At 46.6% G+C, this 17,629-nt stretch overlaps 1 protein-coding gene across 5 annotated transcripts; it reads right to left on the bottom strand.

The window, feature by feature from the left end:
- Positions 1 to 586: 586 nt before the first annotated feature.
- On the bottom strand, positions 587 to 4,352 carry LOC125530290. Of its 5 annotated transcripts, none has more exons than XR_007292898.1 (3): positions 3,848 to 4,352; positions 1,667 to 2,853; positions 587 to 957 (listed from the first exon to the last, which is right to left on the bottom strand). XR_007292898.1 is itself a non-coding variant. In XM_048694685.1 (3 exons), the coding sequence occupies exons 1-3, from the start codon at positions 3,858 to 3,860 to the stop codon at positions 861 to 863; spliced, it is 336 nt and encodes a 111-aa protein (XP_048550642.1). In that variant the 5' UTR covers positions 3,861 to 4,352; the 3' UTR covers positions 587 to 860. The 5 variants fall into 5 exon arrangements, 1 of the variants encoding a protein (XP_048550642.1); XR_007292897.1 differs by having other exon boundaries at positions 587 to 2,078; positions 2,257 to 2,853; XR_007292899.1 differs by having other exon boundaries at positions 587 to 2,078; positions 2,432 to 2,853.
- Between the last annotated feature and the right edge of the window lie 13,277 nt (positions 4,353 to 17,629).

Raw genomic sequence — 17,629 nt, 5'->3', positions numbered from 1 at the left:
AAAAACAAGTTTAGAAACCTGAAAAGTAATTTACCACTAAAAAACTTTACTTGCATTAGGTGCTTGAAAATGTGTTTGTCTAGCAGATACTGATCACAATAATATTGAGATAAGGTGAAAATCACTACTCCTATATATGTGATAGGAACCTTGTGCACTCCATGGCTCATCATATAGACGCCAATCTTGAGAACCATTTCAAAACTAAAGAACGCACGCATCATTGCATACATGATTCTTCCCAGTATATTTTTTTCCACTGGTCATACAAAATACAACCACAAATTTCCATATATCTATGGTAGCAGTACTCCTTGTCCTGCTTGCTATCATGATGTGCTACTTAACAAAATATAGCTATCAGTAGTTGGACGATTTAGGCATACTTACTGGTTCAAACATATCAGCAAACTTGGAAAGCATGCACATACTTATATATCACCCTATAAGTAACCAGAAAGAAACAACATCACCTCAATTCCTTAACTTCTTTGTTAAATGTTGGGTTGGTACCGACCCATCTAGCAAATAACAGCTAGAGTTTTACTGTCTACATAAACAACTAAAATCTCAAGTCGAAACTATAATCCTTTCAGAAGTATTTTCATGTTTCATTAGAAATAACCAACAAATCTGAGTAGAAAATAGCCAATGCATTTTATTGGTTCATTGAAAACAGTACATAGCACCTACACTTTCCATCTCAAACTTGATGACCACCTCCCAGGTTAAGCAGATTAACCATAGAACCTAAGAGCTGTACATGATTGTCCTCCACATCCAACTTGCATCTCAGGTAGCACAGAACAAATTGTTTGCTCGGATGGGCATTTTATCAAGCACCTAGCGAGGAAATCAGATTACAGACAGTCTAAGAAGTGAGAATACAACATCTCATACAGCATATGCCTCTTAGTGAAGCTGTGCAGGAACCGAGCCATCATTGGAACTGCCTCCCTGCAATATGTTCACACACATCAAGCATATATGATCTTTTGGGGAATTGTAGTTCTCGACTCCTAGTTCAATAAGATTATATATGTGGTGATAAAAAGTCCCGAAAGAGACTGTTGGGCCTCTTCTTTGATTGAGAACCATACAGTCATACCGCAAATAGATAAAATGTAGCGGTTGAAAATAATGTAGAATAATATTCTCTAGTACTTTTGTTTCGAAAAAAACAGTAAATTAAAAAATGTAAAATAAACCGAAGCAACAGAATTTTTGAAGAGTACAACAGCAGCAAGCCACTAATTTCATGCAAGCGGTCTTGATGACCAATGCCAACTATCATTATTACAAATTATTAGAATGTCGAGGTAAGGAGTAGTTTAACCACCAAACTGTACTACAGTATTAAGTTTTATTTTGTTCCAAACTGTGTGTCAGTTCACATGGACTCAAGCTTATATGTGGTAACTTCGAATCGACAAACAAAACGGATATCTTTGAACAGTTAAGTAGGCACATAAATTCCTATACCATAGAAAGAGAAGTAAATATAAGAAAACTTGTCAGCAAAAAAATCATGCAACTATATTCAAATTTCCTACATGTAACTTTGTACCTGCAGACCCATAATTTTTGCAAAATTTGACCTACACCTATATCTCAAATCTTGTTTCCAGTCCTAATGAAAAGCTGCCACACACTGAGCAGTGCTCACCGTGGTTGGCAAACCATGTTATAGAAACCAGATGCACCAGAATTCGAGAAATCCTGCTGGGCAGTAGGATTTCTGACATTAGCAGGTTTTGGACAACATCATTGCTATTTAATCAAGGCTAGAATCTAAAGCTTGACTGAAGAACATAGCAGAAATGAACTTGAATAAGTAAATAGATCAACAAACCGTTTGCTGGTAAGTATCCAGATTTTGATATTGACAAAATCTAGACCCCAAGAGCAATGATACTGACAGTAGTGTAAGAAATCTTGAGGGAGAAAGGTAAATTGGCTATTTGAAATTCCATAGCTGAGGTGATGTTTCCCGTTCCCATGCTCCAGCATCACCAGATCCAAGCATCCCCAAACAGAATGGCGCCGCTGCCGGCTGTCCCACCTCCCGGACTCCCCTCCTGAAAAACATAAAGTCGAATAAAGTAACTCAATCGCTGAAAGTTCTTTCTTATCAAAGGTGTCATGTATGAATTTGTTGAGAATGATAACAATGTACTACTAAATCGTAACTGCTTTAGTAAAAGAAAAATAACATAATTTCTTGGTGTGTAGAATGGAATATAGATGCACAACTACCCAAAAAGTGTGTATGAGGAAGGGAGATGTGATGTCAGCTCTGATTGCCATGGTTCAATCACTCCACCAACACACACAAAATGGTGTGGATGTCATCCCCGGGAGCAAGGTTTTTTCTTCTTCTCCTTTCTGACATTCTCACTTCCTCTATAATGACTCAGGGGATCAAACTCACCAGGAGCTGCTGGTGTAAAAAATTTCAGCAGAAGCCACACCCGCTAGGCCTCATCAGACTGCGACATCAACCATCTAACCATCAGTCAATCAGAGTGTAGCAAAGGAGGAAACACGCCACATCAGCGCGCACGCTGCTTCCGGTTTTGAAGCGATTCACATCCAACGATAGTGCTACAGCGCCGTCCTGCATGACCGAACGAGCATGAGCTGCTTGAGGGGTTCCGGGAGTGCGGCAACGAGGCTGGCGCCAACGGCGCGCCGCGAGCACCGTGCGTTGTAGGTGATGTGAAAGCTCCGGCCTAGTGGATCGGATATGGCTGGAACAAAGAATCGTTGTAGTTCCTCAAGTTGGCAAGTCTCACGATGATGGCAACTGCCTGGTTAAATTGAAACTGCATGCAGTACACCTGTGATCCTCCGCTGCATCAAGCATCAACCATCATGAGATCGATTCCTTATTTGATCTGAAAACAGTGATTATATTCGCTATAGTTGTTATGATAACCTCTTAATATTTTAGTCCAAGGTATAAGCCGATACTGGTGGACAAGATTGAGAATCTCGGTGGAGCACACCACATCTTTTTGACCCACATGTATGTTCAGACTTACACGGTTCTATATTTATCTTTGTTATTCTTTTGAAAGGCAAGATGGCTGTATTATTCTTAAACTTCAGAGAACGAAGCTCGTATGTTGTTCTTTGGAAAGACAAGATGGCTGGATGGTAATGATGTCATTAATTAACGATCATTTTACCAATAGTTATGTGGTGCCATACTGATCTTCTCCTAAACATCTAAGGTAAGATTCACTCATGAAAATGAAACCATTTTATGTTGGGCTCGGTCTACTTGTTGACCAAACTGCTAAAGGCGCTATTCACTGGCGACCATGTCACAAAATCAGAATATTCAGACGAACTGAATCTCTTTCAGATGTACAACAAGCGATCAGGTAGTACAATCCACCCTCTTCTCCCTAGTCTTTCAATTGTACCACAGACTTAAACGGTTAAACCTAAATCCTAGTTGATGTATATATATTTGTTACACAAACTTGAAGTGAATTTGCAACTGGATAGTTACTGGACCTAGATTTTGAGTGGTACATACCTGGTAAGCATCCCTTCAAACTATTGCATACATAATATATATTACCAAAATTATGTTTGATATCTGGATTTGCAAGCCATCTCGTAAGATCTTCGTCAATTGCTTCTTGTTAACTGCACTAATTTGCGTCTCTCCAGGGCATGGCTATGATGTACAGGCAAAAAATGCTACTATTGAGTCTCTGCTAGCTAACTATACAAAAACTAAGGTTCCATTGGATAGTACTCCGTATGAGGAAGATGGAGAAGAAAGAGACAGGGAGAGGTTCCAATGGGTTGGTGACCTGTTTTAGATCGATACCTGGAAAAGTCATGGCCTCGGCGGAGCTACGTCCAGCCTTATGAGGCGCAGAGGCGGGGCGCCATCTCCACCGCACACAACCAGGCTCTCCGCCTGTGCTCCAGATTGGAAGGGGAATAGGGAGAGGCGATTTTCAGCCGAAATCTGAAGTGGAGAAGGAGGAGCGTAGGATGGAGAGGGAGAGGCGGCCCATAGGCACTGTGGGGAACCAGAAGTTATGGAGGAGCTCGTCGAGGGCCGACGACCTTGGCCAGGCGGCTGCAATCCCGCCGTTATCGGGGATGTAGGACTTCGATGGCAGCTGGCGAGACCTCCATGGCCACGACGGCGGCCACCTCCATCGCCAGATCCAGGGCGGCTTGGGAAGGGAAAGGAGCAGCGTGCTTTAGGGCGGCGCGGACGGCGTGGTGGTCGCAGAAGAGGGGGAGGTGGTGACGGCGCTGGAGGGAGTTGGGGTCGTAGGTACTGGGGAGATGCCCGTGTCCGTGTGGCGTGTGCCTGCATTTTTTTTCTAAGACTACCCGTGCAGAACGAAATGTTTTTGACTTAAAAAGTACTGCGGGTTAAATTAGCCAGAATACAGGGACCTTTGTGTAAAAACGCCGCGACAGTGAATCCGGAGACTCAATCCATGCTTTATTATTAGGGAAAAAAGATTGTGATATACCAACATATCCATGTCCCAACATGGAAGAAACTTCAACTTCACCTACAACTAGCAACACTATAAGAGGGGCTGAGCAAAGCGGTAACATAGCCAAGCAACGGTTTGCTAGGACGGTGGGTTAGAGTCTTGACATAGCAATATGTAAGGCATGATATAACAGGTGGTAGGTAGCGCGATAGAACGAACAACTAGCAAGCAAAGATAGAAGTGATTTCGAGGGTATGGTCATCTTGCGTGAGATCTCACAAGGAAGAAGAACGAGTCCAGGAAGAAGACAAATGGACGTAGTCGAATGAATCCTCACAACTCCGGAATGAAACCGAAGCTAACGCGAGAAGCAACCCGGAAAGAAGCAAACAACATAGTAAACAACCATCACATAAGCATGGCATGATGAACAAACAAGTATGATGCATGTCCGGTTTAATGAGGCATGGCATGGCAAAGTGCAACAAACAAAACTAGAAATTAAGTGAAGATCAATATGCAACGAGTTGCATATTGACGAAACACCACATGACTTATATAGTTCTCTGTCAGTTATGTACTCATCAATATTAAATGTTGTTAAACAAGGCAAGAGGTGAAACATAAGTAAACTAACTATCTAGTCAAATTTAAATGAGGCCGGAATAACAAACAACAATTCCGGAAAATCCCCATATGCATATTATGAATTTGGTACTATTCTGCCCTAAACACAATTTTAGAGTTGTTAAACATGCAAGAAGAGTGCACCATGTTAAACTAGGAATTATTCTACCCCATTTACATATAAAGTTTATTAAGTTTGGAGCTATGGTTATTTAGTTATGAAATAATCATTTTAACATGGCATATGAGCAAATTAAACAAACATCACATTTAAACAACTTTAACATGGATGAAAGCAGCATATTATGAAACTAGACGAAATTCTAAACAAGTTACATATATAAGTTGTCTAAATCCGATGCATGGTTTGTGAGATATTAAATGCATGATGTCCAAGGGTTTTTCTGCAAATCTGCGTTCCCTGAAAAAAATAGACAAATCGCCGCGCAGTGAAAAAATAAGCCACAGGCCGAAACAGCTAGGCCAAAGTGTACAAGAGACTGGAGGGGGGCGGCTCACCCATGGGCCATGGCTCAGGTTGGTGGAGCAGAGGCAGGCCGGTTGCTTGGCCTTGAGGAGGGGTGCGGTCCACGCGACCACAAGTCAACGCGAGCACTGACAGGGGAAGGAGCGGGCGAGCGGGCACCTCGTCATGTGCTTGTCAGGAAGTATAGCAGTGGTGGCGACATAGCGATGCAGGCGCGACAGCAGGAACGGGCAAAGCAGGGGTCGCGGGCACGGCGGCGGCTACCAGCGAGTAGGCAACGGTGAGGTCGATCCTCATGGATCAGCATGACGAGGAGGATGACGGGTAGCGGCGCGAGGAGGGACTTGGCGCGGGGTAGCGGTTCCCGTGGCATCGGACGCCGGTTCCTGAGGTGCACCACCCAGGGAAGAAGAAGAGGCCGGGCACAGCAGCGCACGAGCGCTTGGCGTCAATGGCGGGCGCGGTACCAGGAGAAGGGGAGGTCCGACGGTGATCTTGAGGCAGAGACGGCTGGACGAATCTGAGGTGGGGGAGGCGCGCGAGGTCCAGGGGCGGGACGTCGTTCTCCAACAAGGCAGGGGCGCGGACAACGCAGAGATGGCCGGATCCGGGCGGCCAGGAGGCAAACGGCGACTAGGCAAGGACGTCACGAGGATGACGCCGACGAGCTCCAGGGCCACGTCACTCGGCGGAACTTGCCAGTCTTGGAGGAGATTGAAGACGATAGGTGGGGCCTCGCTGGAGCTAGATGGATGGATCATTGCGGTTGCGGGCCGGAGCGGCACGGTGACGAGGCCAAGGCTGGCTCCTTTCGGTTCCTGTGAGAAGACACAGAGGAAGAGAGAGATGAGATGATGGGGATGGAAAACAGAGGGAAGAAGGAAAAGGGAAAGGGCGAGGGAGTCTTGGCCTTGCGCTCCGGTGGTCTCATCTGCCGCCGGAGATGCTGCCAGCGGAGACACGCAGCCAAGGTGATGCAGCTGCTCGGGCGCGGGCGCTGGTTGGGTGGACGGGACGCGTCCAAGGAAGACAGAGGGAGCTGGTGATTGGAGCGATGGGGAATTGAGGGAAGAGAGTGGAGGCAGTTGGTTGGATCGGAAGGAGATCCCGAGGTGGAAGAGGACTGGTGGCGGCGGCTGGGAGGATGGGACAAGGCTCCTAAATTTTAGGGTTATGCAGTTAGGTGGTCTATTTATAGATAAATAAGAAGGTTTAGTGTCTCACTGTTTTAGATCCGACGGTCGGGGAAAAAATAGGTTAGGGGAGCCAAACAAGAAACCAAAACTACTTTTGTGATGTTTGGGATGATCTGGACCCAACGGTAACGACAACTCGGTTCAGGTTCAGAGCAGTTTCAGATGCACACGCGAGAGGTATGTGCACCGTGCAGAGAGACTCCGGCTTAGGCAAGAGAGAAAATGAAGATCCAGGTCGAAGGGGACTGAGAAAGACCAATAGAGACAAACGGGAAGCGACATTACGAATGAAAGCAAGTTTTGAAAACATGACGGCAACGGAGTGCCGATGCAATGCAAAATATGAAATGACGAATGCAACAAATAAATAAAACACACAGCGACAATGAAAAACTAGGGAGGTGTCTGGAGCATCGGTCTTGGGGCGTTACAACCCTCCACCACTACAAGAGGATCTCGTCCCGAGATCTAGGATGGCGCCAGAGGGAAAACGAAAGAGGAAGAGGTAAAAGAAAGTTGCTTCTTTGACAAACGAGTGAAACCACGAACCTTGAGAGGTTAAACAAATTGAAAGAAAGAATACAACAAAGATGAACAAAGTTGAAGAAACTCCATTAGAAAAGAGGAACAAGGAACATACGAGAACCTTGTAGGTTGAAAGACATAAGAAAAGTGTTACAATGGACAAGAAGTATATGCAAGCACTCCGGTTGGAACGAGATGTACAAGGAACGATAAAGATCAATTATGACAACACTCCGGTTGGAAATGGAAAGCGTGGAATATGAGCTTGGCAAAATGAAGGCACTTGGATGAGACTCCGGTTAGAAGAGGAATGGTAGACACAACACTCCAGTTAAGACAAGAAAGAGAAGGAATAAGAATGATATAATTTGGACAGCACTCCGACTGTAGATGGGAGGAATTGAACATGAACTTGACAAAACAAGATGATGGGTCGAAGAGAGCAACATCACAATGCCTCCCAAACAAATGTAAGAATGGAATCAAAAGAACGGAGGAAAAAACAACATCTTCTACCTCAAATGAGTTTGAAAAAACATCTTTAGGAGAAGGGTCGAACGGAGTTGTTGGAGAAAACCAACAACGAAAAGAGTAAGCTTGTTGTGGCCTTATGGAAAACATCTCGAAATCTTGAGGTGAAATTCTGCCACTAAAGAAAAAAATAGATTGGATTGATATGAACAAGGAGACGAGAAACTCATTTCACTAGGAGGATAAATGAAGTAATTGGGTCATTTATGAGCACCATAAATAGCAACAATCCTTAGGGAAAGTTTTAGGTAAAATATAACCCAAGATAACTCCACTGAAGAGATTGATGGAATGAAAAGGATCGGATCTCCTGAACGAAGAGAAAATGATGGGTTTAAAATATCTGATTCTTAACAACTTGCGAATCATGAAACACAAAGGCAAATTGTCAAGAATGACATAAGACCACCTCAAAAGATAAGGTAGAAAGAATTGTCATTCGGAAGGCAAGATGAAGAGTGCTTGAACTCCTCAAAAAAATACATGTGTTGAACACCATGTTTATTTTCGAGTATAGCTTGGCGGATCTTAACTTTGAGAGAGATCTTGAAGAACAATCGAAGAATGAAAAGAATCCTTGACGAACGACCATGTAGAGCTTCCGTGAAGAACTCCGGTAATAAAAGAATGATCAAAAAGAAGTGAAGGATGGAAATAATAAGATTGAAGCCTTGCAATGCTTTGATGGAGCTTTGCGACGAGATAAAGCGGAAAACTTGAAACTCCGGAAAAGAAAAGATGAAGCAACTCGAACCGAGAATGTGATATGATGAACAACTCTGGAAAGAAGAAATTAGATCACTTGGATGAAACAATAATAAGAATTACGTTATGCGTATCCTTCGCCAATTTAAATTGATGACAAGCAACGGATTTGGCATACTACTTATTCTCGTAAAAAGGATTAAGATAGATATAGTGCAAACTTGAGAAGGTCTTCGATGAATCACCGGGAGGATTGGAAAGAACGAATGAATCTGTATGATAACGAAGGAAGAGAACTCTTGAATGAACCACCGTAAGAATTGAAAATGAAAGTAGTAAAGGCACAATTCACCGGAAAGAATTGGAAAACGAATGAAGAAACTTTAGGGGATTTGGATACATGAGAATGAAGATATCATGAGCGGACTAGAGAATACTTGAACGATGCACCGGTAAGATTTGGAGAATGTGAGCTGAAAGCTGGAATGAATACTTTTGAGATGATGGGCTCCGGGGAATCAAACTGAGAAGACCCCTGAATTGCTCTGGATGGGTGAAAAGAATTCTCACAATCTAAAACAATTATGAGAGGATGGCAGCAAGCTTAAACCATGAATCTTGAAGAGAATGGAGCAAGATTTGGAGGAAAAAACTCTTCTTCGGTCTTCAAATGAAGAGAATGATGACGAGAAAACACCACCATGAGTTGTTGAGACACTCCGAAATAATGAAGAATATAAAGGTTGAATCAACAATGAAAAGAATTTGAAAGATCTTGGAGAAAGGCATTTGACTGATGATAACTCATTCTTACGTCAAACTTTGAGAGAATTTGAGGATAGCTCCGGGAAAATTAGAAGAGTCGGGTAAGATCTTGGGAAAAGACCTGTGGGTTAGGGCCCACTCAAAAGAAACACCATTGAAGAGATTGCTTGAAAAGAGAGATTGCACCGGTTGAATTAAATGGCTTGAATGAGATAACAACCTCGGAATAGGTTGAACGAATGTAGAGTGGAAACACGAATCTTCGAGATATCTTCAGCACTCCAGAACAAATGAATAGCGAGAAGTGAATGATTAGAGGTGCACCGGCATGATAAAGCATTTGAACCGAGGAAAGGATATGATCAACAAAGCTTGAATTTAATCCGCCGGAGAAGAAAAGAGAATGAAGAATGATGAACTTGAAGCTCCGTTAGATCTCCCTGAGAATCACCAGATAAGAACATTGAAGGAAAAGAAAGAAGAGACTTCACATCCATAAGATGGATACTAGATTAAGAAATCTTAGTCCTTGAAGAAAAGGGTTGGGAGGGCGAGAAAAACAAAGGCAACTTGGGAAGATGGAAAGGATACCGTTGAGAAAACTTAGAGTTGATCTTGCGGATGTTGAAAATGATCAGATCCACTTGAAGGAAACACGTCGGTTGAAAAAGGATTGGCATGACAATCGCGATGATCATGAAGGATTAGTATTCACATAGAAATACGAGAACACCACTTGGAAAATGTATGGAATCAACATTTGACATTGAAGCAACTCGAATACCACAACAAAAACAAAACAAGGATTGGCTTGCAAAATATACCGGAAACAAACATATGATAGATCCCATATCATATCATGTGTTTGTTGGAAGGATATCCTGCGTCATACTTGAATTCCCACTTATAAACTCCCGAAACTTTCTGGTTATGCAATCGGGTGTTGGGGATACAGGAGAAGCATAATATCTCACCCAAACTAACAATTCCTACATCCAGCTGTATCCATCCTTCAACACATACCCAAGAAACCTTCGGAAATCGTGTACCTCAACCTTTGAAAAGCATCCGTTATAAGAGTTATGACAATACTCCTGAACTCTCGCCCCAGTACTGGGTGGCCTCGAGGTTATCTCACCAACAACTGCATAAAAGAGATTTTCGATGTCGGCGAGCTCAGGTATTCCAGAACTGCAACGATAAAATTGTGACGACAACACCTCGGAGCTCAACTCCCTGAGACACTGCCACAACTCCTAAATGTCAGGAAGCACCAAGAACAATGTTCTTGTCACAAGAATATTGGAACGATTCCAAGATACCCGCGTGATCCTAAAAAAATCGTGAAATTTGAGGAGAGAAAAGTCAAAACTTCTATGTAAGGAGGCCTCACCAGAGCGACGAAGGGACTGAGGAGTAAAAAGAATCCTACTCTCCGATAAATATATTCCTAAGACTAAAAACATTTTGTTCTAGACTCAACAACGTCAGCGATTCAATCAAGCAGGGGGCTCCTAGGTCAGGGATGGCTCCGATTACCAACTTGTAACACCCACAATGCGGCTATATCTCCCATGTTTCAGGGCGCGACTTAGAGGCATAGCCGCATGGTAGGTTTGTCGCAAGAGGGGTAATATTCACAAAATCCCATGTACTGAATAAGAAAGGGATAAAGAGTTGGCTTACAATCGCCACTTCACACAAATAACAAGTTAAACATACATCATCCAGAGTACAATCAAGGTCCGACTATGGAATCAAAATAAAATAAGACAACCCCAAATGCTAGATCCCCGATCGTCCCAACTAGGCTCCACTACTGATAAACAGGAAACGAAACAACACAACGATCAAGATCTTCAACGAGCTCCCACTTGAGCTCAGTTGCGCCACATTCACTGGTATCATCGGCACCTGCAACTGTTTGGAAGTAATCTGTGAGCCACGAGGACTCATCAATCTCACACCCGCGAGATCAAGACTATTTAAGCTTATAGGTAGGAAAGGGTAATGAGGTGGAGCTGTAGCAAGCACTAGGCATATATGGTGGCTAACATACGCAAATAAGAGCGAGAAGAGAAGCAACGCAACGGTCGAGAAGCTAGAAGTGATCAAGAAGTGATCCTGAAACTACTTACGTTCAAGCATAACACAAGACCGTGTTCACTTCCCGGACTCTGCCGATAATAGACCATCACGGCTACACACGCGGTTGATGTATTTCAATTAAGTCAAGTGTCAAGTTCTCTACAACTGGACATTAACAAATTCCCATATGCCACATAACTGCGGGCACGACTCTCGAAAGTTTAAACCCTGTAGGGGTGTCCCAACTTAGCCCATCACAAGCTCTCGCGGTCAACGAAGGATATTCCTTCTCCCGGGAAGACCCGATCAGTCTCGGAATCCCGGTTACAAGACATTTCGACAATGGTAAAACAAGACCAGCAAAGCCACCCGATGTGCCGACAATCCCGATAGGAGTCGCACGTATCTCATTCTCAGGGCAACACCGGATGAGACTAGCTACGGGTAAAACCAGCCCTCAAGTTTCCCCGAGGTGGCCCCACAGGCAGCTCGGTTCGGACCAACACTTAGTGAAGCACTGGCCTGGGGGGTTAAATAAAGATGACCCTCGGGTTGGCCGACCCAAGGGAAGGGTAATAGGTTGTTAGGCAAATGTAAAACCAAGGTTGGGCCTTGCTGGAGGAGTTTTATTCAAAGCGAACCGTCAAGGGGTTCCCATAAGACCCAACCGCGCCAGGAACGCAAAATCAAGGAACATAACACCGGTATGACGGAAACTAGGGCGGCAAGAGTGGAACAAAACACCAGGCATAAGGCCGAGCCTTCCACCCTTTACCAAGTATATAGATGCATTAATTACATAAGAGATATTGTGATATCCCAACATATCCATGTCCCAACATGGAAGAAACTTCAACTTCCCCTGCAACTAGCAACGCTATAAGAGGGGCTGAGCAAAGCGGTAACATAGCCAAACAATGGTTTCCTAGGACGGTGGGTTAGAGGCTTGACATGGCAATATGGGAGGCATGATATAATAGGTGGTAGGTAGCGCGACATAGTGCTAGAACGAACAACTAGCATGAAAGATAGAAGTGATTTCGAGGGTATGGTCATCTTGCCTGAGATCCCGCAAGGAAGAAGAACGAGTCCATGAAGAAGACAAACGGACGTAGTCGAATGAATCCTCACAACTCCGGAAGAAACCGAAGCTAACGTGAGAAGCAACCCGGAAAGAAGCAAACCACATAGTAAACAACCATCACATAAGCATGGCATGATGCGCAAACAAGTATGATGCATGTCCGGTTTAATGAGGCATGGCATGGCAAAGTGCAACAAACAACACTACAAATTAAGTGGAGCTCAATATGCAACGAGTTGCATATTGACGAAACACCACATGACTTATATAGTTCTCTCTCGGTTATGTACTCATCAATATTAAATGTTGTTAAACAAGGCAAGAGGTGAGACATAAGTAAACTAACTATCTAGTCAAATTTAAATGAGGCCGAAATAACAAACGACAATTCTGGAAAATCTCCATATGCATATTATGAATTTGGTACTGTTCTGCCCTAAACACAATTTTAGAGTTGTTAAACATGCAAAAAGAGTGCACCATGTTAAACTAGGCATTATTCTACCCCATTTACATATAAAGTTTATTAAGTTTGGAGCTACGGTTATTTAGTTATGAAATAAATCATTTTAACATGGCATATGAGCAAATTAAACAAACAGCACATTTAAACAATTTTAACATGGATGAAAGCAGCATATTATGAAACTAGACGAAATTCTAAGCAAGTTACATATATAAGTTGTTTAAATCCGATGCATGGTTTGTGAGATATTAAATGCATGACGTCCACGGGTTTTTCTGCAAAAGTGTGTTCCCTAAAAAAATAGACAAATCGCTGCGCAGGGAAAAAAATAAGCCATGGGCCGAAACTACTGAGCCAAAGTGCACAGGAGACTGGAGGGGGGCGGCTCACCCATGGGCCATGGCCCAGGTCGGTGGAGCAGAGGCAGGCCGGTTGCTTCGCCTTGAGGAGGGGCGCGGTCCACGCGACGACAAGTCAACGCGAGCGCTGACAGGGGAAGGAGCGGGCGAGCGGGCACCTCGTCTTGTGCTCATCAGGAAGCAGAGCAGCGGCGGCGACATAGCAATGCAGGGCGCGGCAGCAGGAACGGGCGAAGCAGGGGTCGGGCAGGGAATGGCCAGTACCTGAGGTGCACCACCCGGAGAAGAAGAGCGCTTGGTGTCCATGGTGGGGACCTACTGGTGCTACCGTCGGTTCTAACAACGACGCAGGTGAGGCAGGGACTTGCGTGCCGGCGCGGTACCTGGAGAAGGGGAGGTCCGACGGCGAGCTTGAGGCAGAGGCGGCTGGACGAATCTGGGGTGAGGGAGGCGCGCGAGGTGTAGGTGCGGGACGTCGTTCTGCAATGAGGCAGGGGCGTGGATGACGCGGTGACGGCCGGATCCGGGCGGCCAGGAGGCAAACGGCGACTGGGATGGGACGGCACGAGGACGACGCCGACGAGCTCCACGACCACGTTAATCGGTGGAACTTGCCAGTCTTGGAGGAGATTGAGGCACAGCAGGTGGGGCCTCGCTGGAGCTAGATGGATGGATCGTTGCGGTTGCGGGCGGGAGCGGCGCGATGTCGAGGCCAAGGCTGGCTCCTTTCTGTTCTTGCAAGAAGACGCAAAGGAAGAGAGAGATGAGATTATGGGGATGGAAAATAGAGGGAAGAAAGAAAAGGGAAAGGGCGAGGGAGTCTTGGCCTGGCGCTCCGGTGGTCTCCGCTGTGGTCGGAGATGCTGCCGGCGGAGACACGCAGCCAAGGTGAGGCAGCTGCTCGGGCACAGGCGCTGGTTGGGTGGACGGGACGCGTCCAAGGAAGACATAGGGAGCTGGTGATTGGAGCGATGGGGAATTGAGGGAAGAGAGTGGAGGCAGTTGGTTGGATCGGGAGGAGATCCCAAAGATCCCGAGGTGGAAGAGGACTGGTGGCGGCGGCTGGGAGGATGGGACAAGGCTCCTAAATTTTAGGGTTAGGCAGTTAGGTGGTCTATTTATAGATAAATAAGAAGGTTTAGTGTCTCACTGATTTAGATCCGACGGTCGGGAAAAAAATAGGTTAGGGGAGCTGTGGGTGTCAAAACTGGCGGATCTCGGGTAGGGGGTCCCGAACTGTGCGTCTAAGGCGGATGGTAACAGGAGGCAGGGGACACGATGGTTACCCAAGTTCGGGCCCTTTTGATGGAGGTAATACCCTATGTCCTGCTTGATTGTTCTTGATGATATGAGTATTACAAGAGTTGGTCTACCACAAGATCAAAGAGGCTAAACCCTAGAAGCTAGCCTATGGTATGATTGTCTGTTGTCCTACGGACTAAAACCCTCCAGTTTATATAGACACCGGAGGGGGCTAGGGTTACACAAGGTCGGTTACAAAGGAGGAGATATACATATCCGTATTGCCTAGCTTGCCTTCCACGCCAAGTAGAGTCCCATCCAGACACGAGACGAAGTCTTCAATCTTGTATCTTCATAGTCCAACAGTCCGGCCAAAGGATATAGTCCGGCTGTCCGGAGACCCCCTAATCCAGGACTCCCTCAATAGCCCCTGAACTAGGCTTCAATGACGATGAGTTCGGCGCGCAGTATTGTCTTCCGCATTGCAAGGCGGGTTCCTCCTCCGAATACACCATTGAAGAGTTTGAATACAAGGAGTGTTTGACCCTGGAAAATAAGTTCCACATACCACTGTAGAGAGAATAATATTTCCACAAATCTAATCTATTGACACATTTTGACAGCATGACATCACGCCATGGCCTGGTTATTATTTGAACCGCTTATCTCAACCAGCCCCGCACATATCGCGAGGCGCTTTTCTTGACATGTCTTGTCAAAGCAGAGATCGTGTTCCCCTTATCACGGGATTCTCATCAATACGAACGTGGGTAACCCAACCACGCCATCAATTATGGCGCCTGGGGAATAAGCGGTTTTGCCAGGCAAGTGGGGAGACACATCGCCTCTTCCGCCCTTATAAAGGGACAAGGATTTACTTTTTTCACCCACGCCTTCTTCCTCATCTCTTACCCATTCCCGCACACTCGAGCTCTAGCGCCCAAGCTCGCGTTCTTCTTCTCAAACCACTCCAAGCATGTCCGGAGCAGGAGGCAAGTGGATGGTCTCCTTTGTCACGGAGGAGAATGTCAAAAAGTTACGGGAAGCCGGATACCTGGCCGCAGATATCGCGCACCGGGTGCCAAATGTGGGGCAGATCGTCCCAACGCCCGAACCCCATGAGAGTGTAGTTTTTCTTACCCATTTTGTCTGCAGACTGGGATTTCCCCTCCACCCATTTGTCCGCGGGCTCATGTTCTACTATGGGCTGGATTTTCATGATCTGGCCCCCAATTTCATCCTCAACATCTCGGCGTTCATCGTCATGTGCGAGGCCTTCCTCCGCATCAAGCCCCACTTCGGCCTATGGCTGAAAACCTTCAATGTTGAACCGAAGGTGGTGGGTGGCCAGCAAGGAGAGTGCGGAGGCGCCATGGTGGGCAAGATGCCTAATGTCACCTGGCTCGAGGGCACCTATGTGGATACCATAAAGGGGTGGCCAACGGGGTGGTTATTCATCACCGAGCCGCGCGACTCCAACTAGGCGGCGGCCCCCAAATTTTGATCCGGAATCCCCACGCGGCTCACCTCCTGGAAAGAGAAGGGCCTGTCCTGGGGTTCCTCGATAGAGTTGACCGGACTCTAGACCTGTATCCGGAACATGACGAGCAAGAAAACCAAGCTTGTCAACGTGGTCCAGGTCATGCTCTTCTGCCGGATCCTGCCGTGTCAACGGCGGGCATTCGATTTGTGGGAGTTCGACTCGGCCAAGCACCAGACGCTGCGGGAGCTCTATGACACGACGCACAAGGACGTCTGGAGGGTGTTGTTCAAGGGCGCCGAGGTTCCTCCTTCCCTCACCGAGGACCGCGGACTCAACGCAAAACGCCGCGCCAATCCGGTAAGTTTTTATATCGCTCAGGGTATTTATGTGCCCCGGTTTAGTTATATGCAGGATCTAAGGTTCTATGCCATTAACAAGACTATATAGAGACAGCGGAGCAGCTTGATTGCCCAGCCCCCCTGCCCGAAGATCCTGCAGGCGCTCTCCTAACGGATATGCTGACTCCGGCACCTTACAAGGTGCCGGTGAAGTAGACCAAGAAGAAAGCCACGGGGACCCGAAAGGGTCTCCGGCGCAAGGTTGTATCGGACTCATCGTCCGATGACTCCGATGCGCACTCCTCCCATGAAGACGAGGAGGAGTAAGAGGAAAGTCCCTCCCCCAGCTGGTCGAGACAAGAAAAGGAAGGTCGTCCCAACCAGGGAGGCCGAAGGGTCCATGAAGGGAAGGACCCTCCCTCCGGACTGCGCCACGACGGTCGCCGACTGCGGCGATGAGTGGCTGCCCAGGGTCAAGCCCCTGGCGAAATCGTAAGTGTCCGGGCACCATAGCACTTCGTGGTATGTTTTATTACACTGCCTCTCCCCATGCCGAACATGATTATCCAGTCCGTCCCGAGCTCATCTCGACGTACCCTCGTCGAGCGGTTCTCTGGACTCGTCGGATATGAACATCGGTTCTGTCCCAACCGCTACCACCCCTCGCCCTACGGACAATGCCGAGGTGTTGTCTCAAAAGGCCCCGACCCAAGGGGAGGTGGTTCTGGGGGTGCCTCAAGGCGACTTCCCGGACCCTGGGTACCAAGGGAGCGAGGCCCCTACGGGCTCCGAGTTCGGCCCCCAGCCGGACACTTCGCCAAAACCTTCGATGGTTCCGGACTCCGGCAGGCGGTCCCTTGTTAAGGGGGGCCAACCATCCGTGCCGGTGTCCTCTGTCCAACCAGAGGCACCAGACAACTTGTTGGAAGCGCTTCGCAGCGCTTCCATCGATGAAGAGCACCGCACTATTATGAGTGTAGTGGTCGAGAAGGTTCTGTCCGCCAAAAACGGACTGGCCGAAGCTTGCGCCAGCCTCCTAACAGGCTTTGAGGTAAGCAATCAAAATATAAGAAAATAGTACCACATAGATAGTAGCCCCTGATGCTTTGTTCGGCGTTCACTGCTGGCCAGTGCCGCACGTACTGCAGAGGTCTCTGCGCTGAAGCAGGACCTGAAGCGGTCCGAGGACGAGCTCGGCGTCACCAAGAGGCAACTCGAGCCCGTTACCGCCGCCCCACCCGAAAACCCTAAC

This window comes from Triticum urartu, unplaced genomic scaffold, assembly GCF_003073215.2.
Source record: "Triticum urartu cultivar G1812 unplaced genomic scaffold, Tu2.1 TuUngrouped_contig_6205, whole genome shotgun sequence".
NCBI classification, from domain to species: Eukaryota; Viridiplantae; Streptophyta; class Magnoliopsida; order Poales; family Poaceae; genus Triticum; species Triticum urartu.
This window is presented reverse-complemented; position numbering and strand designations above follow the sequence as displayed.